The 26,826-nt window shown below is 37.8% G+C and overlaps 1 protein-coding gene across 2 annotated transcripts in view; it reads left to right on the top strand.

Moving 5' to 3' along the window:
• The window catches only part of LOC109427069 (myogenesis-regulating glycosidase), an 87,497-nt gene extending 60,717 nt beyond the window's left edge, over positions 1 to 26,780 (top strand). Inside the window, exons 5-9 of one of the 2 annotated variants that reach the window (XM_029872736.2) lie at positions 177 to 345; positions 10,042 to 10,113; positions 24,125 to 24,220; positions 24,445 to 26,305; positions 26,363 to 26,780. In XM_029872736.2, the coding sequence (XP_029728596.1) occupies positions 177 to 345; positions 10,042 to 10,113; positions 24,125 to 24,220; positions 24,445 to 26,305; positions 26,363 to 26,499 (2,335 nt within the window). In that variant the 3' untranslated portion in view covers positions 26,500 to 26,780. The remainder of the gene's footprint in view (positions 1 to 176; positions 346 to 10,041; positions 10,114 to 24,124; positions 24,221 to 24,444; positions 26,306 to 26,362) is intronic. The other variant, XM_029872737.2, reaches the window with a different exon arrangement.
• Positions 26,781 to 26,826: the final 46 nt, after the last annotated feature.

Raw genomic sequence — 26,826 nt, forward strand, 5'->3', positions numbered from 1 at the left:
TGATCGAGTTGAGTGTTTCTTGTCTGTTTCTCTGTGATAGTACTTTTCTTGCTACTAACAACCGGCGTGTGATTTGACGCTCTATAACTACAAAGCTAGACGACTCGCGATTTCAGTCACAACTAATTGATGTTCTATGTACCTGCTGTGTTGTGGTACCATTTCGCTATCTGCAGGAACCTCTTCCGGAGTAGACGACGCGGATCGATTGCCCCGCTGCCGGCGCTGAGACTCAACGATAAGGAAATGATGGCGAACGACTTCGACACGCAGAGCGTGCTGAGCAATCAGAACTCCATCACCAGCATCAACTCGCTGGCCAGTTTGCTCAAGGAAAAGATGCAGGTAAGACATTCTCTTGGTATTTTTTTTTCCATATCGTTTATTTGTAAGGCTCACTTGCTTAATTAAAAGCTCTACCGAGCCGATAACCATATTAACAAAATGTGTTACAAAAAATGATTTTTGAAAAAAAAAAAATCAATAAAAGGTTCTACGGGCGACCTTCTTTTTCGGCAGTGAACCAGAGTTTGAGCTCGAATTCGCAAACTGCTTCCGACGTTCCTTCGCTGTGTGATTTTCAATGGCTTCTTTAATTACGTAAGCAGCCTCCTCCAGTTTCTCCATAGGGGTAGGCGGGGCAATATGGACACCCTAAGGTTATTGCCAACTTTTCCTGACAAGATGTCAAAAAAGTTTAGTTTTTTGATACATGTATCCTTTTAAAGTCTATTTAGCATCTATTGCATAAGAATGCTTACGAAGAAAAATGATTTATCCACTTCAAAAAATGTTATGAAAAATGTTAGTTTTTAATGACCGTCTTCAAGCATACGGGGCAGAATGGACACCCCCATGGGGCAATATGGACACCATGAGACTTTTACGTATTTCGTACATTATTTACACCTATAAAGTCATTTCATTACAAAACAACTATTACGGATGAATAATACGCCGAAGTAGTTCATTTTTGTTAAGTTAATTTAAATTCAGGCTGTTTTGTATAAAGCTTCGTTTTTGTCGGCATGTACAGCTGTGCCTCGAACAACTATTTTCCACTGCTGTCGTTTTTTGACCAATTTGTTTCACCCTATGTTTACTATAGTGAACATTTAACCGAAAATATACTGAAATCGAAGAATTTGATTGGTTTGTGATTTAGGTTATATTTTTCCTTGCCGCTTCTTTCAAAAAGGTGAGTGTCCATTTTGCCCCGGCAGCAGAAGATATTTCCAAACTTGATTTTTGATATAATAATGAAGAAAATATAAACATGTTAAGCATGTAGATACAGCAAAACTACTTGCATGTGTTCTAGAAATATCAGGTTTTAATTGACCTGTAATACATTAATCACTAAATCTTATTTTAGATGGTGTGAAAATTATAATTTCCATGCACAAAAAACGGAGGACGCAACTTTTTTGTGTAAAATCAAGGTTAATTTTAATTTCGAATGTTTCTTTCCTGAAACTACGTTTTAGACAAATGGACTATATTCTCCATTCATTAAAAGTTCAAAAAAGTTCGCATATTTCAAAATATTGAGGGTGTCCATTCTGCCCCGGGTGTCCATAATGCCCCGCCTACCCCTATTCTCCTTTCTTCGCATTTCTTTTTCTCGAGCTGATCCGGTCGCACAAGTGTGTGCCTCTGCCTGCTCTGCTTCTTCCGTTTCCGCGGGGATTTCCAGCAATTCTTCTTCAAGGACTTCGATCACATCGTCTTCCGATACCTCCGCCAACTGCTCCTCATTCAATTTTCGTTGTTCTCCGGAGACCACCGTGGCATATGATGCTGTTTGTTGAACATGCGCTTCCTTATTTTTCTTCGGGTTCCGAGATTTCCGTTGCGAACAGGTGTCCCTTCGATGTCCCGTTTTGTGACACAAAAAACAAGTGTCTTTCAGGCCATCGTAAAATACGTTTGCTTTTCGACCCGCGACATCAATTGATGGGGGTATTTCGCTTTCCACGTCCATAAACACTCCACGCACTCCAGTACACAAATGGCCGGGGTTCTGCTAAACCGAACTAAGCGCCAAAAACTTTATTCCGAGATAATTAAGCTTTAAGTTCAACCTCTCGCAAATAAACAACAGCTAAGAGCTAGTTCAAACTTTTCCACACACATGTAACTTACAAGCCTTTATTAATCATCAGAGACGAAGAATACATGTAAATTATTTGAAATCATTGATATAATTACATTTAATTTTTCAGTACTTCGCATTAAGTTCACTCTGGCTGAACAAAAACATTGGAATATGGTTTATAGTTCAGTGTGGCTGACTGTGTTTCTTTGTTTCATAGAAAACCATTCGGATTGTGAAAAAAAAACTCGATTTTTCATCGTCTATGATGTTGAAATCGATATCACTCACAATTCTTTACATGAATCAGAGAGGACGCGTATATTATGGTAGCATGGAGGTTTCAAAACAGTTTGAAATATGAACGGCGGAAGCCCACCCAGCTCAGCCCTCCTCACCTATGTTTTTTTATAGGCGGTGCATGTGAAGGCACACAGCAAGAGTGATTATGTAAAATGATGTCCTTGCATGTCCTGAGGTCCTGAGATGTGAAAATGGAGCAATTTGTGTACTTCAAATTTATACTGGTCGAAGAAAACCATGAAAATGATCTGCCAAAATGAACTAGGGTAATTTTCCAATTGTTGCACGGTTAAAAATTTGCCAATTGTTGCACACCTCATAAGAATAACATGGAGTGTGCAATAATAGGCAAGTTTTTAGCCGTGCAACAATTGGAAAATTACCCTAAGACAAAAAAAAAATTCGAAAATAATAAAGGGATTCAAACTTGGGTCCTTTAAGTGATAACCAACCACGTTACCTCTAGGTCATTTCGCTTAGCTGAAGGTTAGTCGTTAAGTCTGAATCAAGTTCTAAACATTCTTCTCTAGCATGGTTTTCGTGAAAACGCCATTTTTCGATCAGCCAAAGCGAACCAAGTGTTTGATTTTTTTCAAGCTTTATTATTCTTATTAGCCTTGTTGTTCAATGACGGCTTCTGTGTTAAACTATCAGTATGAGGTGTGTCGACATAACGCAGGTAATTAAAACCAGTTGATTTTTGTATTGTTGAGAATAAACAGATTCTAAAATGCAGTGGGTTTGGTTCGGTCTGGCTGAATGTGATTTGGAAAAATGGCGATCAGCACCATCGAAGCATAATTGTATCCTCCAACATCCGTATTTCTAATAACGTGTTCAATTCTCCCACAGATTGTTACTATGAGTCGGTTGGAAGTTAGAAATTTGACGGAGATGAACATAACTTAAAATGTTCTTCATCTGGACCAACACTAAAACATTTCGATGATTCTATGGAATGGTTTACAGTTCACTCTGGTTGGATGCAATTTTGTTTTTTGTATGTTCTGCCAAACAGAAATTTTGAATTTACTCCACGAAGAGCTGTCAGAATTACTGCATTTTTACATGGAGGGAAGATCATCAATTTCTTCATCCAATGGTAAAGAAAACTCAATTTTTCAAAAAATGGTCTTTGGTTCGGTTTAGCAGAACCCCGACCAAATGGTCGAGGCCCATATCCGCGGGAAATTTTTCCCGAACTATTCTGTCTGTCTTTCCGTATGCTTCGAGAACCGATAACAAAGTACCGTCTGGTAGCTCCGGCGGCAAGTCGAAAACACAGCCATACATACATCCACTGATCGTCCACTGCTATATACGAAGGGTCGAGATTCCGTGTTTTTGTTAAAGGAGTCCATCATGGCATCATGGGATGTAAATTTGATGAACAGAGACCGGTCATTGGCCGTTTTATACACGGTCTCCATCAGCGTAACATCCGAATTTAATTGCTTAATGAAGCCAGCAATCTCAACCCACGACGGACGTGGGCTTGTCGTAGGGAACCGAAATTGAACGGTATTTTCTATCAACCATTCGCCCATACCGATTTTTGGATGCTATTCCTGTAGCAATGCTAAAAGACGTTATGTTTCGGAGGAGTCTAGATCTCAAGTGACGTTTATTTATGTATACATTCTTCAACCCAATTCATAGCCTACTACATCCCTCCTTAACTTTAAATAAAATTGGAATAATGTGTGCAATGTCTGTTTTTCTCTCTCTCTCTTCTTGGCGTAACGTCCTCACTGGGACAAAGCCTGCTTCTCAGCTTAGTGTTCTATGAGCACTTCCACAGTTATTAACTGAGAGCTTCCTCTGCCAATGACCATTTTGCATGTGTATATCGTGTGGCAGGCACGAAGATACTCTATGCCCAAGGAAGTCAAGGAAATTTCCTTTACGAAAAGATCCTGGACCGACCGGGAATCGAACCCGTCACCCTCAGCATGGTCATGCTGAATACCCGTGCGTTTACCGCCTCGGCTATATGGGCCCCTAATGTCTGTTTTTGTTAAACCTTAATTCTGAATGGTGTAATGTGTATGTGAATACATTTTTCATGTATAAGGAGTATATAAACTGAGTAATAGCTTCAACTTCCGTTACTAAACAATTTAACTTAAAATATATATATATATATGTATAATTTAGTATTGAAATAATTGCCTTGAACAGTTCTTCTGTACACATTTTCCAATCGTAAAGAAACGTGCTTCAAGAGAGGGCTTTCCGGTGATCAGCAGCATTCTTCAGGTTTGAATGGTAGACACACGTATCTGAACAAAATTAAACTATGATTAGTAAAGTCATTTGCGAAATTAAACATATCGATACTTAACCTTCCACATTATTACCTTTCCTTCTTTGATCATCAGATTGAAAATCTTACCTCAAGCATTGAGACTATGTTGTTTCAATATATATTTTTTATGGGGCTCTTTTAAAATAGGGTGTAATCTTATAATCTTGATATCATAATTCTGATGATAAGAGACCTAAAATAATCATATGTAAAGTTAACTGTTACGTAGTCAATATAATTGTTATGCTTTCCAATGTCCCTTTACCAAGAGATGAGTTGAAGATCAAATAGCTCTCTTCATCTAATGGTAGACTGGACTGCCAAATAGACTGAGATGAATCTCCTACAACTGGTAATTTCTAATGCAGACTGAAACTTCATGTTTCCTTTGCGATTCCCTTTATCATAGATGGACTGAAGTCTGACTTCCTTCATCTCATGATAGACTGGACTGCCAGATGGACTGAGACGGATCTCCTACATCTGGTCTTTTCTATTGCAGACTGAAACTTCATGTTTCCTTTGCGATTCCCTTTATCATAGATGGACTGAAGTCTGACTTCCTTCATCTCATGATAGACTGGACTGCCAGATGAACTGAGACGGATCTCCTACATCTGGTCTTTTCTATTGCAGACTGAAACTACATGTTTCCTTTGCGATTCCCTTTATCATAGATGGACTGAAGTCTCACTTCCTTCATCTCATGATAGACTAGACTGCCAGATGGACTGAGACGGATCTCCTACATCTGGTCTTTCTTATGCAGACTGAAACTTCATGTTTCCTTTGCATGTTCCACCACTATAAAAGAAGATTGATTGAAGGTTTGTTCGCTTTTTTACATCTTATAGTGAAATATTTTATAATGCCAATTGGACTAAGATTTCTCTACTTCATTTGATGATGTGTGCGAGCTATCCCAAAAATGATGAATTTCAGCACTCAAATCAAATCATAAACTTTCCGTGATTTAATAATGATCACACTTCGACTCCTATTCAGCAGCGGTGAATAAGCATAGAACATTATGGTGAACAACTGAACAACTCATTAATTCAGCTGCTATTCAGTAAAAACACTTGTTTTTCATCCTGCACTTTGAGTCAAAATATAATGAAACGAAATCGTGAAGTCGACTTGTAAAAACACATTATATAGATACATATGCTAATTTGTAAATAAACTTAATAAGAAGCATAAAAAAGGTCTTGTTAAACTATTTTGTAAATGAATTGCTGCAAGTCGAATAGAAATCTTATTAAACTCTTGAAAAGTGTTTTAAATTATCATTTTCAATACCGATACGAAAGGTTGAACATCGGCTACTTTTTCAATTGAAATGCATTTGTACGGTAATGTGTCCAGCATAACTTTAGTTCAGTTATCATGACTATTGTAAAGCAACAATTCAACATGTTTGCTTGTTTATGGCTTACGATTGTTAGTAGGGTAATCATTCAGAAAATTTCCTGCGTTTCTAGCCAAATTAACTAAGATTGTCCTCTTTCATATTAGTTTTTTTTTAAGACGGTTAAGGTATCCTCAAGGGATGTTATAAAATTGGCTAGAAGTCGTAATCTCCTTTATTCTTTTCAACGTACTCGTAATAAACCAGGACATATCAATCTCCTATTTTTTTTTATCAATGTGCAGTTGAACTACTGATATTTTATGCTGAGATTACAGTCACTTCCTCTTTATCATTTAATATAACCAGGGTTCACAATTATTTAAGTTGATGCTTTTTCACTAAAATGTCTACATATTTCCACCAAATCGTGTGCATCACTTTATTACTTTATAACATTTAAAATACAGCCTGTATTATACATTACATCTGATTCCATCGTTTGATGTACTGCAATCACTGATATATTATTTGGACTTTTATAAAGTACTAGTTGTCCCGGAAAACTATCGATTGGTTTCATTTAAATCATTTCGAGTTTCTTGCGAATCATACAGATTTTAGTTCTTCAACCATGGCAACCAATAAAAATTTTCAAACAACTCATCTCCACTTTTTCAGCATATATATGAAATACGGAATATCAATTCTTATACATTTGGTCTTTTGACTTTTGTTTATATGCGGACTAGAATTCAGCATTCTCTTCGCTTGCATACCAGATGTACGGACTGGAATTCTCGGTTCCCTTCGTTATTCTGGGTTTTATGTGCGGACTGGAATTCTACACTCCCTTCGCCGGAGAACCAGGTGTACGGACTGGAATTCATCATTCCCTTCGTTATCCTGGGTTTCAATTGCGGACTGGAATTCTACATTCCCTACGCTAGAGTACCAGGTGTACGGGCTGGAATTTTTGGTTCCCTTCGTTATCCTGGGTTTTGGTTTGCGGACTGGAATTCAACATTCCCTGCGCTCTTCAGGTTCACGGACTAGAATCAACTTCTGTCTGTCTTCCTGAACGTAACAAACATTAACCAACACACTTGCTTGGACATTTGCAGTGATTAACTTTCATTAGGATATTTCTTTTAGTTGATTTTTTTTTAGATTTTCATACATATAACACAGTTATCGTGAAAATAAAACGAACCAATTTCATATATTGAAATTTTTCGAATGGAAATGTTGTTCCATGTCTAGTTACTCGGACCTATGTAACTAAAAGAAAATAATAAAATGTTATCGTACTCGAAAACCTTTGTTCTGATATTCAGGCTTTGATCAATGAACATTTTTTCAAATAAACTTTTTTTCAAAACCCGTATTGATATTGAGAATATATGTTATTATTGGTTGGATTAATAATGACTAACAAACAACACCCGAATTTAAGGTTCCTTAGCTATGTTTTCCAACTGAAAACTATTCCCACTATTACGGAACAAGTATCTAGAATGAAATTGTAATCTTTTTTTAGAATAAACTACTGAAATAGCTAAACTGCATTAAAAGTAACAAAAACGTTCTCCTATCAATGCAATCAATATATTAGTAACAGACCATTTTCGCAATAATTCGCTTTAACTTTAGTTTGCTATATGAATGTTTAAAATGCTTATAGCGGCTAAATAAGTGTCAAATTTGATCCATAGAAAATGTTCACTATGAATTGGACAGGCAAATAAAAATAATACGATTTTAACCCAGCAATAGAGTTGATGTTAAATTTGTTCGGAACAATTTTTGTTTACATACATTCCTATCGTAGTATGCCAGTACTTTACACAACAATGATGACACTATTTGACAACTACATTTGGAAAATTCATTGAATAAAAATTGGAATGTGAAGCCTTAGAGTCAGCGTGCTTCTAATTGCAATATGCTGTGGGGTGAGAGTTCTCCAAGTTATGAACCTTACCGTGAAAAATATCTTTATTTTTCTGTGTTAACTCTGAGTCTATGTCCGTTGTCTGGTGTTAAGATTCATTCAACCTCTATCGCCGCTGTTTGAAAACGGTTTACGTTTTTCTTTTCCGGTGAATAGTAAGCGATGTATAAATGCACTTATTCAATGTCCGGTCACCATAGTGAGTAATAACATGCAGCAATTATAGTCCACAATAGTTTCCAAAAGGATATCCAGAATATGTTTGGATGTGCAAGAAAATTCCCTTTTCCGGTAATCTTAATACCGTGGTCCTACGGTGCCCTACTGGTCCACCAATTTTCTTATACAGCTCTCAGCAACATAAAAGATCATTTTCACACTTACCCTCGCTTTAGTAATACTACCACAAGATTTCCTCGCCTTGTTACCCTTCGTCTATTTCTCCTTAAGCTCCAGATGATTTCTGCCAGCCAGTTGTTTGCTGTTGGTTCTGCAATGGTTCTCCTCGCTACTCCTTCAGTGGCCGTCTAAAGAAATTGATGCTCTTCAGATTTTCTTTTTTTTTTTTTTTTTTTAATAAAACAACTTTATCCTCGCCGCCAATGTAGCAATGCTAAAAGACGTTATGTTTCGGAGGAGTCTAGATCTCAAGTGACGTTTATTTATGTATACATTCTTCAACCCAATTCATAGCCTACTACAATTCCAACGCACAGAAAGCACCACCGGCCCGAGACAAATAATTCAATAAACACGAGCTGATACAAAGCGAACCCGCACTGCAGAGCGCACGTTTGTCTCCGTCTGTACCTTATGGCAGCAGCGATCGAACTCCGACATTCTCTTGGTATATCTACGATCAATTATTGAAACAATTAATTTAAAAAAAATCAAAGATATGATGAACACAATAATCTAGAATTTCTCAGAAATGTCTTTTTACTAAAAATGTCAATAATTGATTTCAAACTTTCTTCTACATATATTCAAAAGATTCACTTAAATTACTACTTGTTTCAATATTTTTTACAAACATGATGTTTCTACGCGAAGTCATAATCTTGAAAAGTTAATAGCATTAAATTAATATTACTCTGATATTTTCTATCGCAGCACTTAATTAAGCTACTTTAATTTGAGTTTGTGTAACCAAAACTTAATACCTGGGTTGTGTTACAATCCTAGATGATGATATTGAAGAAACAAAGTATGTAAAGTTGCTTCAGAAACCAATATCTTACATTCTTAAAAGTTTAATTAGATTCTTAAATTCAACCATTGAATTACTGGCTGCGAAATTCGTCTAGCATAAATCAAAGTTGCTTATTTGACATGGTGAGTAACTTTCAGTTTTAAGGCTTCCATTGGTTTCTGTCTCAAGCAACATGATCATTTCTCGAAACGGTGCTTTTTTAAACGGGTAGTTTCATAACGAAAAGTCGCCAAAACTACAGTGAATTCCCTTTTCATCGTGGCTTAAACACACACCTCTAGAGAGCAACTCGAAGCGCATGACGAGAAATGAGCTTAATTGAATAATGACTACCACCGAGCAAGACGTGCGCGACGAGAAGTTCGCGCGATTCCAATCTATCACAATCGCGCGTTGTCTGTCGAAGCGAGGTGTTTCCCTGCGACCCAAGCGAGCCGGTTCTATGCGAGCTGCAATTTTACCGTTCGGTATTATCCGCCAGTATAGGTAATGACGCCACCGCCCGCCGTCGACTGACTGCGGTGGTGTGACTCATTGATTGGGAAAGGAAATTCGCGAGATCAATTGCAGCGTGCCGGTCACGTGAATGAATGCAGCTTCGGTCAACTGCTGTAATCCGGTACGTACCGGTTGTGTACTGTACTTGCAGGATTAGAAGTCTAAAGGACACGTATCAACAACGCTGTTCTTCGTTGAGTGCGTTGCCTTCTTCCTGTTGATTTGTTGGAACCAGAACTGTTATTGCAATAGTATTCATTCAATCATCCATTTATCGCTTTCCTGTATCATCTCCATCATGTTTCCTTCTCCATTTCAGTGCATCTCACGATCGTCATCGCATGGAAAAGATTATTTTACATTCACGACCCCAAATTTCACATCATCACTGGTAGGTTGAAGAATGTTATGCATATAGGGATTTGTTATAGTTTGTATGAAAGTTTGCGGTTCATTAAATATTCAGCAGTCTAGTATTGGCAGATCAAATTATTTATTTTATTTATTTATTACATTTATTCAGTAACTTAAGACAATTGTCTTTTTTCTTGTTACACTGGTAGTATTTAGTAGAACGAGCGCCATATTTACTACAATAATTAATAACAATTCAGTTGTTCTGTTAACTATCTTACATTACTAATTATTCAATTATCTAAAATGCTCAATACATCCTCTCTTAAATGCTATGAAAGATGATTCATTAGACAGGCTACTTGGCAATGAATTCCAATGAGCAACACCTCGGACGAAAAATGAATTCCCGTACTTGGATGTGTGATGTCGTGGCAATATAAAATGTCTGAACCGGTTACTCCTCGCAATGTGTAATTTATTGTATAAATAATCTGGTTGCTTTGAGCTCAATAGACCATGTAAAAATAAACAAGAACGTAGTTTACTGAAGTTTTCAAATCGACATCCAATTAGCAGGTACTGTAAATGAGAAATATTAGAGTATCTATTGAGGTTGAAGCAATAACGCGAGCATGCATTCAATGCAACTCTCAGCCTATTGAAAGTGAATGCAGAAAGTTCATCCAGCAGAAAATCGCAAGCCATAAAGTGCGGTAGAATTAGACTTTTGAAGAGTTTAACTTTTGTTTCACATTTAAGAAATTGTGATGTGCTGTAGAGTGAGCGTAAACAAGCATAAATTTTTCCACATTGAGACATCGCATATTTGTCCCATTCGAAATTGGATTGAACTCGAATACCTAAACTTGCTGCACTTTCAACATATTCAACTGTTTCCTGATTTAATATCAAAGTTGGTTTTAAGGTTTCATGGAAAGAACTGCAAGAGATAAAAAGTGCATTTGTTTTTCTTGAATTTAACTTTAACATGTTATGATAAGCCCATTCCTGGATTTTTCTCAAATCTGAATTGATGCTCAATGATATTTCTGCAGCAGAATTTTTGGAACAATCGTAATACAATTGAACATCATCAGCAAATAAGTGAATTTTGCAGTTGGTCACTACATCAGCCAAGTCATTAATATATAGAGAGAACAGGAGGGGTCCTAAAATGGATCCCTGTGGTACTCCTGATTTAATAGACGCGAACTCGGAATAAGTTCCGTTGTTGAAAACCGTCTGAAACCTTGATGTTAAGTATGATTTGATTAAATTCACAGAGTGATTGGCAAAGTTAAACTGGGTAGCTAACTTTCTACATAAAATATTATATGAAACTGTATCAAATGCTTTCGAAAAATCTAAAAGAATAAGTACAACTGGACGACCCTTATCGAGAATCAAACCTATGTCATCCAACACTTTGAGCATAGCTGTTTTGGTACTATGCTTCGAGCGATAACCAGATTGATATTGACATAGCATATCATTTGTTCTAATATAATTACAAATATCTTTCTTAACGATTTTTTCAAAAATTTTCGACAATGCACATAAAATGCTGATTGGTCGTAAGTTATCCACCGAGGTTATATTCGTCTTCTTTTTTATAGGAATAACCTTAGCACTTTTCCAAGCATCAGGGAAAACACTAGTAGTAATTATAGAATTGAATAGATGTGTAATAGGCTTAATTATAACAGGGCAAATGCTTTTCAAAAACTTTATCGGTATCCTATCAAGCCCAATTGCATTTGATTTAATAGAATACATTGCATGAACAACATCATCTTGATCAATATGATCAAAATAAAAACAATCACTATTGTGCACATTATGTTGAAAGGAATCATTAATGGGAGTATCGCTAGTTGTAAAATTCTGGCAAAATGCGTTATTTATCTCATCAGCACTAAAATCATTAATTACATGAGATTCTTTTCTGTTGATACCAAGGTTTTTAATGTTATTCCATAACTGTTTGGATGGTAATTTTGTATCAAGTCGAGAGGCATAGTAACGTTCTTTAGCATGTCTTATCAATGTATTAACTCGATTCCGTGCTCTTTTAAACATGGAATGGTCGGTTTCGTCTTTGCTCATTTTCCATTTTTTAAACAATAAATCACGATCAACAATTGACTTACATATAGTGGAGTCAAACCATGGGTTAACTTTTTTATTTCTAGTTATAGTGCGGATAGGAACAAATGAATCATGTAAATTTTGCAATACGGAGTTCAAAAATTCTAACTGCACGTTCGAATCACTCATCTGGTAATACGAACGCCAGTCCACTGTATTAAAAGCATCGACCAATAGATCTACTTCAATGGCGTTGTAGTCACGAAACTCAATCAAATTCGGTGAATGGGCACAATTGAAATCAAGGCAAGCAAACAATAAATCATGATTTGATAAGACTGGAACTTCGATTTGATTGAACCTTAACACCTTTGACGTATCATTAGTTAGTATTAAATCCAGTTGGGACGAGCCATAGCTATGGAAGAAAGTTGGTTCACTGCCCAAACATTCTAATGAATGAATGGACATTAAATTTCGAAGTCTCTCAGTTTTAGGCAAGTTAGCCAATAAATTTGTATTAAAATCGCCCAACATAAAGATATGTTCATAAGAAAAACCGTAAGATGAAAGTAAATATTCCAGAGCTATCGTGCATTCTACTTCTGGGGGATTATAAAGTGCTATTAGCAATATTTTTTCGTTCTGTAACATAATTTCTATGGCGATGTATTCCGTACTCACAGAACCTATTTCGTTGGGTGACATCGCAATCACCCTGTATTTAATTTCATTTTTTATGTATAACATCACACCACCCCCCAGACGTCCTAGTCTATCATGCCTTACCATTGCATATCCATTAAGCGAAACCATTGCATTATTAGTTTTGTCATTTAGCCATGTCTCACTGACACAAGCAACATCGACACTACTCACTTCAATAATTTTACGTAATTCCTCAATTTTACAAAAGTTACGAGCACATATGCTTTGACTATTCATACAACACATAGATAGTTTGTCTTTTATGAACGCAGATTTCATCACTGTGCCGGGAATACACCAGTTCGTCGAGGTGCTCAAGGAATCATTATCCATTAGAGAAATAAAAACACATAGCAAGTAAAAGAGGATAATATGTGAGCATTTTTTCAAGAATGACAATCTTCATAACCAAAATAAAGCATACAATTCACTTCAATACTTCATCAATGCAAACAACAAAAACAAAAAATGTAATATAACAGCTACACCAGAAAGATACATAACTCTACGGCAACCAGCATCCCTCAAAGTTCAGAGTGTCGCCATGCGCCCAGAAATAAATTGCCCGAGAAGAATCGGCGCCATTCAGCACCAAACAGCAACAGCATCAATCGCAACAGCATAACAGCAACAGCAGCAACAACAACTCGAACAGACTTTTAGGAATGGAATCATGGGATGCATGGGAGGGAAAGGAAGGATAAACAGAAACTTTTTAGGAAAGGGTTGACGAAAGTAGATAGAGATCTCTCTCCGATGTAACAGCAGTGTCCTTCTCATCTCCAACTCTCCTAACATACAGCAAACCGTTTCTAGTCACCACCCCTCGCAGCTTTCCATCCTTCTTAAGCTTTAGTGCCTTCGTTCGCAGATCACGCATGTTTGGTCCCAGGTTCTCATTTATGTATATGCGCTTATCCACCGTGAAACCAATTCCAGAGAGCGACAACGTTCTGGATCGGAGATAACGAGAGTAGAAGTCATTTCGTTGAACGGTGAGTGCAAACTGGATGAGGATCATGTAGACATTCCCAGCAATTGTTGTTCCTTTGGAGAGTCGTCGAATGTCCACTAGGGGAAAATTACTCTCAGCGTAGCCAAATGCTCTGCACCATGTGTGAAAGTAGGAAAGAAGATTTTCTCCGGTCACAAATGGGATCCCGCTCACCACAAGATCGTTGACACGAGCAGATCTATCTAGTGCCATAGATGTTTCTTCTTTAGCCTTGACGATAGAACCAGACAGTGTGGCGAATGTTCGACTGTTTTCCTCCCGTAGTCTCTCGATATCCAATGCTATGTCTGCTCGTAATTTGCTCATCTCCGAAGTCATGGACGACAGAGACTCTCCCAGCTTTTTAAAGTCATCCTTCACGGTTTTCTGGTAAGTAGCAAGCTGCGATTGCATCAGATTTGCGAGATCAGCAACGGTCATTTCGCCATCAGCACCCTTCGTACCTGATCTAACGAGAGAGTTGCTTCGTGTTTGATGTTGTTTGTCGGTCATGGCGGGAATCAAATTAGAGCACACACAGATATCTGCTCGAAATCAGGTGCTTTGTTCACTGCCGACAAAATTGAATAGCGAACTAAACTAAAACACTAATTAGTAGCGGCTGATGACGTTTTTCACTTTAGAAGTTGTGTCCACAGATTCAAAGCACTAAGGGCTTCACTTTGAATATAATCTGGTGATTTAACACGGAATATAACAGATGTTTTCGCGGTTTACATCAAGACGGCCGATTTACGTGCACTTCATTCTACCAATTTTAGAATCGCAGTTTAGCCTTGATTTTCTTGTGGTCAATATCCGACTATTGGACTCAGAAGACGGTTAGTGTTCACTGCTCTCGAAGGAAGAGCGACTAAAAAAAAATAAGTGCCAGGGGTGGGAATCAAACCAAAGACTATTCGCTTATGAAGCGAGTATGCAGCAAACTAACCGAAGGGTCTCGGCTATAGCTTGATTTTTGAGTAGACCCATCCCAACTAACAATCGCAAGCTGCAAATAAGCATGTATGCTGAACTGTTGCTTTATAATAGTAATGATAGCTGAACTAAAATTATGCTGTACACATTATTGTACAAATATTTTTTCAATAGAAAAAGTAGCCCATGTCCTTTCGTATTGGTATAACAATGATAATGTAATAGTAGTTTACGCAACAAGGTGCAGATTGAGGATTTTTACAGCACGAGTCGTACATTTATCCAACGAGGCTTGCCGAGTTGGATAATTACGACGAGTGCTGTAAAAATCGAGTTCTGCACCGAGCTGCGTACAACATTTTTTGCAATTTCATAAATTACCACTTTGGGATAGTTTTTAGCAAAACCTTTTCATCAAACTGCACACTGATGTTCATAGCCATGTTTAAGAAAGTCTGATTATAGCAGGTTATACTGTGCAGTTGGCACAGTTTTTCAAAGTTGCGCCCAGAAAGCATCAAGAAATTGATCAAAACTGAAAACAGTGCTGTAATGGTTCATTACGCAACGCAAATCAGCAGTGCTGTAATGGTTTATTATAGCACTGATTTGTGTTGCGTAAAGAACCATTACAGCACTGTTTTCAGTTTTGATCAACTTCTTGATGCTTTCTGGACGCTGGTTTGAAAATTTGCACAGCATAACCTGCTATGATCAGACTTTCTTAAGCATGGCTTTGAACATCAGTGTGCAGTTTGATAAAAAAGTTTTGTTAACCCGGGAGCGGTCGCGTCGTGTATTGAGTACACGCACCATGAAAAATGCACGCATGTGGTACACCGCGTGAGCGTGGCGTCGTTACAGGTAGTCCAAGACGCGACTGCTCGAGGGTTAAAACTATACTCAAGTGGTAATTTATGAACTTGCAAAAAAAACGTTGTACGCGACTCGGTGCAGAACTCGATTTTTACAGCACTCATCGTAATTATCCAACTCGGCAAGCCTCGTTGGTTAAATGTACGACTCGTGCTGGAAATATCGTCATTCTGCACCTTGTTGCGTAAACTACTATTTCAAGCGTTTAATAGGATTTTCATTCGACTCGCAATATTTCCTTTACTAAATCATTTAACACTACCTTTTCTGCTTTTGCTAACTTAACGTTCATGTAAATATTAGAGCACATGTAACTGTATAATGTGTTTTGCGCAAGTCAAATAAGCGCTTTCGTTTCATCTTACTTCGACTCAGAGTACAGGATGAAAAACACGTGTTTTTTCTTGCACAAGAGCTGCATTGATGTGTTGTTCAGTTGTTAACTATAATGTTGTGCTAATTCACCACTGCTGAATAGGAGTCGAAGTTTGATCATTATTAAACCACGAGAAGTTAATGTTTTTATTTGAGCGCTGCAATTCTTCATCTCTAGAATGGCGCAGATAGGAAGGCATGCGGCACAAATTTCCCAAATGGAGGAGAACGTGCCTCTGGAGCCGACCTATTCATACCTGAAGGCATGGGGCTGGCAATAGACGGGTCACGAGTTCGAATCTTGATTTAGGTAAAATGAGTGATTGTTATCTGGGATGTTATTCCGATAGCAATTTACGCAATAATAACAACATCCTTAACAGTCGGGGCCCGTGGCGTAGTGGTCCACACGTTCGCTTCATAAGCGGATGGTCATGGGTTCGAACCCAGCCCCGGCACTTGCAATTTTTCGTCAGCTGCTCTTCCCCCCGAGAGTAGCTGGCACCTTGACCCTCTTCGGAGCATATAGCTCTAATGGACCCGGAATTTGGATATCGGCGAACCGCAACTCATAATGGACCCCCAATCGGACTGGAAAAGGAACAGCAGCCACACATCAGCATCATCGTGCTCATCATTCTACCATGGACAGGAAGAATGAAAGAAGCACAAAGGCAACCAGTTCAATACAGTAGAATATAATAGCATACATTTAGGCGCTGTACAAAGTGGAAGTGCAGCGTCCAATTGGAATCGCTCACGTAGTACCCGAGTGGACAAAAGAGCTGTAAATTAGGTTAAGTGATTAAGAATAAAAAAAAAAACATCCTTAACATGTTCCTTAATTTTAACTAAAAGATAGTTCTTCACACTTCTCAACCAACTCTTTATGATAATTTTCTGCAAAATGCTAACGTAATTTATGAAGGTAAAATGCTGAGATCGCGCCTCAAAAATCCTGAAACAGTTCTTGTTGCATTTTAAGAGTACTCTAAACAACTGCCCTTGGATGCTACTCCAGTTTTGCCAGATCAGCTACACTCACAGAAGGAATTAATAAAACATCTGCCGGGGACTTGGCAGTAGTGCTGTCATGGCAAAATAAGAGCTGGCTACTCAAAGTTTCCAAATTTTAGCGTCCCCTATACTGGTATGCTCCAAGGAAATGACCTCACTGTTGCGCCTAATTAAGAATTATTTTGGGAAACGCCCTTTCATGCATTATTATTTCTTGATTTTTTTTCGGAGTTTTATAAGAATCTTTTTATGAGTTTTATAAAAATCCTTTTTAAAATTTCAAGAATATTCTCCAAGATTGCTTCTAGAGACACCCGCCATAAATTTCTTTGGGGATTCTATGAGAATTTATCAAAAATAATTTGAAATGTTTGCAGAAAGAAGATTCTTGCCGAATTTACTAAGATACCTCTTAGTATCCCTTCAAAATCCATTCCTTTTTCCATGGATTTGTTTGAGAATTTCTTCAGGGCTTCCACAGGAATTTTCCTTGGCATTGTTTTAGGAGTTCTCCACAAATTTCTTAAAAGACCAATCTTGAAACTGGCCTACGGGTTTTTTTTTTCAGAAATTTCTTTCAAACTTTATCCTGGGATTCGTTTAGGGATTCTATAGGAAATTCATTCAAGGATTGCTGCATAAGTACATACTTGTTCTTGTACCGACCTTACGATCCATCTAAGCAGAATTCCCTCTTCAAATACATGTAATCAGTTTTGTACTTTTTAATTCCGCACTGTTACAGTATGCGGCAGGAAAAAAATGCGAAAGTGTTTTTCAACTTCAAACCTCATTTTCGTCCATTTGAAGTTAACCAATCTATGTTTCAACGTTTCATGATCTCTAACAGGCTGATTTCTTGTAAAGTTATTTAAAAAAATCCCTTTTTGGTCACAAACCTTTACAAGACGGCGCTTGAAGTTGAAGACCATCAAAATTTTCAAACCACTGAAAATTACACAGGTCGCTAAATTTCATATGTGATAAAACAAAATTTTTAATTTTCTCTACATTATCATCATATATATGTATTTATTTTATCTGGTATGTGAAACTACATGGCTCTGGATTAGTATGGCCTGGTTTAGCATCGAATTGAAGCTAATTTTATTTCTGTTTTAGTCATTTTCTCTTATGACAATTGGGCGCGCAGTTTATTGATACCAACTTTTTAGGCTTACATTATCACATGTTAAAAATCAAATATGTTCATTTTTATTTTTTTGTGCTTAAATATAGACGTTGACTGATACACTATTATGAAAAAATAATCATATATCTCCCATATTCAGCGTGTGATAGCGTCTTGAAGTTTTCGCATTTTTTCCTGCCGCACCCTGTATGCTTAATGCTTATCCTTTGACAGAAACGCGTATTTCAACTACCACTTGTAATCTTTCTCAGTGTCAGTTATCCACTGGATTAAGTGAATAACTGACACTGAAGAAGATTACAAGTGGTAGTCGAAATACGCGTATCTGTCATAGGATAAGCATTAAGCATGACAAGGCGAAATTAAAAGGTACAAAACTGATTACACTCATTCGACGTACATACTTGTATTCTTCCTTAAAACATTTCTGAAGGAATTCCTCCGAAAATTCTCAAGAAATTCATCTAGGTGTTTCTCCAAGAGTAACGACCGTTTGGGTGGTAATAAGCAATTACAGGCGCGTTTTTGGTCAAGAATTCTTGTTCCAGGCAAATCGAAACGGACTTGACTACTCAAACTTTGTATGTAAATTGTAGTTTGCCCTGAACATGAGTGAATAAACGCTCGAAACGTCGGCTATAATTAAAACCGTTGTTTTATAAGCAACCCGATGACCGAAAACGCGCCTATAATTGCTAATTTCTTCAAGAGTTACTGCAGGAGTTCCTCCAAACGTCTCTTCAAAAGCTGCAATCCTAGAAGACATTTTTTCACAAAGATTTGGAGATTCTTTCAGAAATGCCTTAAGGGTTTTTTTCTTAAAAAAAATCAAGTTTTTATTCCAGAAACTTTTTTAGAAACCGATTCTTGAATTTCTCTATGGGTTTCTTTAGGTATAACTTCATTAATTGAGGGATTTTATCGGGCATTTATTTGGAAGTTCCTCTAGCAAATTCTCAAGAGATTCTTTGGAAGTTCCTTCAAAGGTTTCTCAGCTTTTCCAGATATTTTTCAAAGATTTCTTCAAACATTCATTTTTTATGTCTTCAGTGGTTCTCTAAGGAATTCTTCCAGGATTTTCCTATTGTTTCTACAGGACTTCTTTCAGAAATATCTCCAGATAGTAGTTTAGGGATGTTTGTGTACAAATTTATTCAGAAACTGTGTCAGAAATTCTTCCAAGGGTTCCTCAAAAAATCCTCCATGGGTCCCACGGAAATTTATCGTAATTGCCTGCAATTTTTATAGTTATATTTTTTTTGAAGATCTCGTTTAAATTTGCTTTTCTAAATATCCTTCCAGAGGTTTCTCTAGCATTATTTTCTTGGAATTACTTAGAGAGTTCTTCCATAAGTCTGAAATGTTATTTTTTTTTCTAGAACAAAGGGAGTATTTTAAGGTATTTCTTCAGGTATTATCCTAGGCATCCATCCAGGAATTGTTCTAAAGATAATTGATTCAGGATTTTTTTTTGCCACGAATTCATTTTGGGAGTTTCCAAATGTTTCTCCAAGAGTTTTTTCAACGGATTTCTTTCGACAATCATCCCGGGATTTCTAAGAAATTTCTTCATTGATACTTTCAAGAATTCTTCAGTAATTTTGTGGAATTTCTGGAAAATTCCTGAAAAAAAATATCTGCAGGGACTTTTCCAGACATCCCAGGAGATATTTCTAACGGAACCGAATAGCAATTTCTAAAAAAAATCATTGTTGGAATTTCTATATAAATCACTGAAGATATTTCCTTAAGAATTCTTGAAGAAACTTAGGAAACAATTTACCCCGTTGGAATTGCAAAGAAAAGGTATTAGTGGCTTCGTGGTCGTGCGGCTAGGTCACCAAGCAATTGGTCACATCGTGCTGAGGAACGCGAGTTCGATTCTCGCCGCAGCTGTCAGGAAAAGTTTTCGGCTGTGCCACAGGGCGTTGTATGCTGCTCTGTTTTCTTTTAGAAGGAATCCCTGCATGAATTTCTAAAAGAAACCCTGAGGAGTTTGGTGATCAGAAAGGTGAACTCCCAAGTAATCAAAAGTAAAAGGGTACTTTATAAGGTACACCGGGGCAAGTTGAAATGGGTGGGGCAAGATGAAACACGAGCTTTTGAAATAGATTTCGATACAATTTGGAAATTTTTCTTTCGGCAAAAGATTGTTTGAATCAAAAACTATGTGTTATGGTATTCGAGCTGTTTACCATCATTGGATAACTTCATGTTAACCCGCTGTTTCATCTTGCCCCATCCGTTTCAACTTGCCCCGGTGTACCTTAAGCTAAGCAGCTTGTTCGAGGTTGCTCATTAGCCTTCTAAGCAGCTTCATTTTTAAGTAATTTTGAACTTGAAAGTTTACATAAGCACGCTGGATAGCCTTCTAAGCAGCTTCTGACAGAACTTTGACAAAATTCATGCAGAAACAAAAATGTGTTTTTCAGAATCACAACTCTGTTGGTGGGTTTGTGATTCATGTCTGGAAATTGCTTCTGATAATTATATATTTACACATGTCGCTGCTATGTAGATTTAAACTGGATCCTCCTGCATGATAGCCTGACGACTTACCGCTGCGCTGCTGAAAACACGTGACAAAGTCAAGCTAACTTCACTACTGTACAAATGTATAAAACTAGCTGCCGACAGAAAATCGATTCAAGTCAGACTTTACCTGCTGTTCACTCAATCCCAACTGTAGTACTATGATAGAGCGTAGGGTTCGCAGCGACTATCGGTTCGAATCCAATGGGCGGCAATATTTTTTTTTTGCTCAAACCTAATATTCATTAATTTCATAAATACATATTTGTATTTTATTCGTGTATGCTTAAACAGTTCTTTTCTGTAAAAGAAACAAATTTAACCTTCATTGAAACACAATGCTACTGAACTGAACTTCTATGAACTTGAAAGTTCCGCCAAAGTTCAGAGTAGCATCTTAAGCAGCTTAAAAGTTCCGCGAAGTTCAGATAAAGTTCCCAATAGAACTTTCTGGCTGCTTAAGAGGCTAACAATGAGCCTTGCCGGAACTTGTGACCGAAGTTCCAGCAAGGCTCATCGTTAGCCTCTTAAGCAGCCAGAAAGTTCCATTTGGAACTTTATCTGAACTTCGCGGAACTTGAAAGTGCATTTTGTCATGGGAAGCGGAACTTTTGGTTACTTGGGGCTCTTCCCTGAAATGTCAGCTTGAACCTTTCGTTCCATGAACGAATGAATACACTTAGCGAAACTCCATATATAGGTGTAAGGATTTTTGGTAGTGAAGAAATCTTCAGTTAAATCCCTGTAGAAATCTGAGGAAGAACTTTTGGATGAATCTCTGGAGTAGTATCCGAAGGAATCCCTGAGAAACTCTTGGAGAATTCCAAGGAGGAATTTCTTAAGAACTTCCTGGAGAAACTTTAAACGGCTAATACTTGGTGGAAATCCAAGAAAAAAATGAGGAAATAATAGGAAAATTCCTGGAGTAATCCTGTTATAAAATTCTTGAAGGTTTTTATTTTAAAGTATTTAAGTACTTTCGGAGAAATCTGAGGACGAATTTCTGGAAAAAATAAAAACTTGGAAAAACGTTCAGATAAGCGTCATCAAAGATCCCTACAAAACTCTTGAGATATTTCTAAAAAAATCCATAGAAATTCACAAAATATTTTTGAATATTTTTTCAAAAGAATTTGTGGACAAATTATTAAAGTTATCCTGATAGGAAATATCGGGTAAATTTCTGGGGTACTACATTGAGAAATATCTGGAAGAATCTCTGTTTGAACTCCTGCAGGAGTCTCTGGAGGAATTCCTACCTGATTCACTGAAAGAATAATGCAAGAATATCTGGAGAAAAATCCCCAGAACAATTCCTGAACAAATCTCTGTCGGTATTTATGAAGAAATACCTGAAGGAATTTTTGAAGAAATATCTGGAAAATTTCTAAAGAAACCAATAGAAAATTGTTTCAAAAGAACTTTTGAAATAATTTCAAAAGAAATGCCTGTAGAAAATTGTAAGACCGAACTCCTGGGGTAAGTTTTGAAGGGATCCATGGATTAATTTTGAAAGAAATCCATAGGAGCTTTCCTTGGACAAATTTATGGTGGAATCTCACAAGGAATCTTTGAAGGAATCTCCAGGACATTTCTAAACGAATCCCTGGAAGAGTTTGTGAAGAAATCCTTGGAGAAATTTCTGGAGGAAACTTAGATTTTGTTAAAGAATCGCTGAATGCATTCCTGAATGATCCTGAAAGAATTCTCGTACGTATTCATGAAAAAAAAAATCTATGAAAGATTTTTAAAGAAAACCCATGACTCTTTTTTTTTTTGAAGATTTTTTGGAAAAAAAACTCGGGAAGATCCTCTAGCGAAAATTTCGGTGGATATTCTAGAGGAAATTCTAAAGTAATGCGTGGAAGCTGTTCTGAATGAAAGAAATCCTAGGAAGACTCAGAAAGTAATTTCTGGAGATTTATCTCAAATTATTTTTTGGGATAATCTATGGAAAACTTTGAAAATTCTCAAAAAACTAAGAATTTTTTTAAAGAATCAATGGATGAATTCCTGAAGGATTTCTCAGAGAAGTCTTCGAAGGCATTCATAGTGGAATATCTACAATAATTCCTGGAAGATTTTCTGAAGAATCACTGGAATAATTTCTGATTATATGAGAACCTAAAGAAATCTCTGAAGAATATTTCCGAATGAAACTTTGAGACATTTTTTTACGGATCCCGTAGAGGAATTCCTGGAGGAGTCTGTGGGGTAATCCTTGAATAAATTTGTGAAGAAATTTTGTGACGAATTTTTGAAAGGCTCTTCGAAATATTTCTTTCAATTTCAGGGATTTCTGAAGGAATCTTTGGAAGAAGTACCAATATCACAGAGTTTGTTTGCATGTGTTAGAGCGCAAAAAAAATGGGAAACGATAAATTTAAAATTTCATCGATTTTCTTCTGACTTCGTGATCTTAGAATTAAGTAGCCCATGGTGTGGTTTCGTCAGATCTTCACTGTAGAACGGTTAAAATCGACTGGTCGACGGAATTTATTCACGATTCAGCCGAGAATACTTCAGGGTGGATGTTTCTTAATTTCAAGAATAGGAAAGAATAGAAAACTTAGGAAATGGAAAGCAAATATGGTCAAAAACGTGACAAATTTGATTAAATTACATATTTGCTGTTGATGAATGTAAGATTCCCCCAAGCGCCCAAACCTATCTGCGATGAACTGTACAATGTCAGTCGCACTATCAAAGTTATCCGCATTATCAAAGATACCCCGTTTTACGGTACCAATATCACAGAGTGTGTTTGCATGTGTAAGAGCGCAAAAAAAAAACAAAATGTGAAACGATAAATTAAAAATGTTATACTTTTTTCTTCTGACTTCGTGAGCTTAGAATTAGAATTAGGTAGCCCATGGTGTGGTTTCGTCAGATCGTCACTGTAGAACGTTTAAAATCGACTGGTCGATGGGGTTTATTCACGATCCAGCCCAGAATACTTCAGGGTGGGATGTTTTCTCAATTTTAAGAAAGAAATAGAAAACTTACAAAATGAAAAGCAAATATGGTCAAAAACGTGACAAATTTGATTAAATTACATGTTTGTTGTTGGTGAACGCCCAAACCTAACTGCGAAGCTCGTATTTGGGAAGCAAAGGTGCTAACAAGCTCAATATCGAGCATTCCATTGTTGCTTAAATAAACTTCATTCAGGCTATTCGGCGCCTGGTACGGCTCCAGTTTCCATTTAGCGCTTATCATTAATAATTAAACTTAGCCATCTCGAGCGAACAGTTTTGGGTCAACAAAATGTCTCAAAACATTTTAGAAAATCAATATTTGTGCCTTCTCGCAAATAAGCAATGCTAATTGGTGTTCTGTTTTTTTCTTTGTTTTGCATTTCAGAACGTTCCGGCCATGATTCGGAAGAAGAAACGAGAAACCAAAGACTACAAGTTGCGCGTCTTTGTCGGCATGCTGTTCCTTATCATTGTGTTCCTTGTAAGTTTACCACAAATATTTGCTTTCATGGAAGCTAATCTGGCTCGTTAGCGGCTAAGGCACATGCGATTGGGTTCGTTTATAGGCTACGTAGAGAATTTATTTCTCAAAGAAGTTCTGTTAGATTTGAAGTAATTTCCTACGTGGTTTATGTACAGTCCACTCCACATTATTGTATTTACTAACCTCTTCTTTATCGTTTCATCTTTGAACCATCAACGAAGGTCGGATATGCATATGTCATGTACAACCAGAAGCTGCTCGCCAAATCGTACTTCGAAAGCGTTAAACTAAACAAACAGACAAGGGCCTTGCGGATACTGGATTCAAAGGGAAATGACATGCTGTTGACGGGCATGCTGGGGCTAGGTATCGCCATCGATAAGCCGTACAAATGTTTGAAGGAAAATCTGCGAGAGGATGGCAGCGTTTGCTATGAGTGGAACTCTGTCGTTCGGTTGTACTTGAATCAGGATAAGACCGTCGCACAGGATATCAAGTGTTACAGCTTCAGTTGGGAAACACTGGTGGATAACTTCTATCCAACGGATTGTTTCGATATCGGAGAGGGAGTTTACTGGTACGGCGGAGGCCTTACCAAGGACGTGGACTATTTGTTGAACAAGGCGTCATTCGATTTTGCCCCTTTTGTAACGGGTGACACCAACGCAAAGCAGTGGGGCAATGCATTGAAGAGGTACTTCCTGAATACAAAGGGTATAGCGATCCTGGTGGATGAACGAACTCCACTGTATGTCAGCATCAACCACAATAATAATAATCAAATTTGTCTTCGAGGCAAGAATGATAACTTTGCGTTCGTGAACAAACTTGCAAATTATTCTTCATTGGACTATAAAGTTTGTACGGGACCAGACATGAAGACCGTTCATAACGGTCTAACGCAGAAGAGCTTGTGGGACGGATTGACCGAAAACGACAATGCCATCATGAAATCTCTTCTAAGGGAGCCGGTTTGGCAAATTCCGGCATTTTCGCAGGATGAATTGACCGAAACCGTGATTTATAACTACACAGAGAATGTTATTGCATCTGGATATCTACACGTTGGTCACGTGCTGATCAACGAGTTTTGGCAGAAGAATATAGGAGACTTCAAGTTCGATTCTGACCGTTTCCCCACTCTTGAAGACACCATCAACATTCTCCACCGTCGAGGATTCCGAATCTCACTGTCGATCCAACCTTTCATCAGTACAGAGAGTGAGAATTTCTTGGAAGCTGTTGACAAGAAACTTCTCATCTACGAACGCGAATCTGAACGAAGCATCCCCGCGCTAACACGATACAAGAGCTTAGCTAGTGCTGGAGTTCTTGACATTACCAATAACGAAACCATACCTTGGTTGAGAAATCAGCTACTAAAAATCAAGGAATCTGTCGGAATTGATTCATTTTATCTGGATTTCGGCAATGCGTACAGTATGCCAAGGTATTATCAATGCTCAACCACCTTGGACAATCCAGACCAGTACAAATCAATCTTTATGAAGCGCGTCGAAGGTAATATAAACGTTTTCGGCGTTTCAAGTGCCGTCACAGTTCCGCGCCCTCCAGCATTCCTTAGCCTCCCGCCGGTGAACAGTTCTTGGACAGGCCTGCGAAGCATCATTCCAACCGTGCTTTCGTACGGAGTTATTGGCTATCCATTCATCATGCCCGGCGCAGTTGGTGGAGATTTCGTACTGACCTCGAACTACACAAAGATGCATTCCTTCTATCCGATGAGAGCTCCTCCCCTGCCGGAAATGGAACTGTACATCCGATGGATCCAGATGGCCACGTTCCTGCCAGTTATCCGATTTACGCACCTACCTTCGGAGTTTAGAAACGATTCCCTGACGGACATAGCCAAGGAGCTATCGATCATCCGCCAGAAAACGGTGATGCCCCTGCTGGAGCAGTACTCGAGCGTGGCGATGGACGAAGGGCTGCCCATCATTCGTCCCCTCTGGATGATGGACGCCACCGACGTAAACTGCTTGTACATTGACGATGAATTCTCAATCGGAGATGGACTGATTGTGGCACCGATAATCTACCGCAGTGACACCAGCCGGGAAGGTGAGTTTCCATGCATTTTTATATCATAGCATTCTTCAATTTCGTTGCATATTTCAGTGTACCTACCACACGGTGTCTGGAAGGACGGTATCGATGGATCTCTGCGAAAAGGCAGCCGGTGGATTCACAACTACCATGTACCGTTGAATAAGGTGGCTTATTTCGTCAAAATGCCAGACAATACACGATTCTAGATCGTGATCGCCACAAGAAATTAAAGAAAATAGAAATCAAAAACCGTATTCTCAACTATTAGTGATTCAGGCCATTCCAGAAGCGTGTACCGTGGCGGGACCTAAGGTCAACGAACATTTATAGCTTAGCTTGTTTAGTCAGCAGTGAAGTTCTGCAAAGATAAGAGTTTGCCAAAAAAGTATTAAGTTTACGTGTTAAGTTTCACTCTTTTCCATAGCTACTCATTCCAAAAGAAATTGTTTTAATTTCTGAGTAAATACAGTCGAAATGGGAAAAATAACCCTCCAGTGGTTGACATGAAGCCACAGCAAAATTATTGCATAAGA

This window comes from Aedes albopictus, chromosome 3, assembly GCF_035046485.1.
Source record: "Aedes albopictus strain Foshan chromosome 3, AalbF5, whole genome shotgun sequence".
NCBI lineage: Eukaryota > Metazoa > Arthropoda > Insecta > Diptera > Culicidae > Aedes > Aedes albopictus.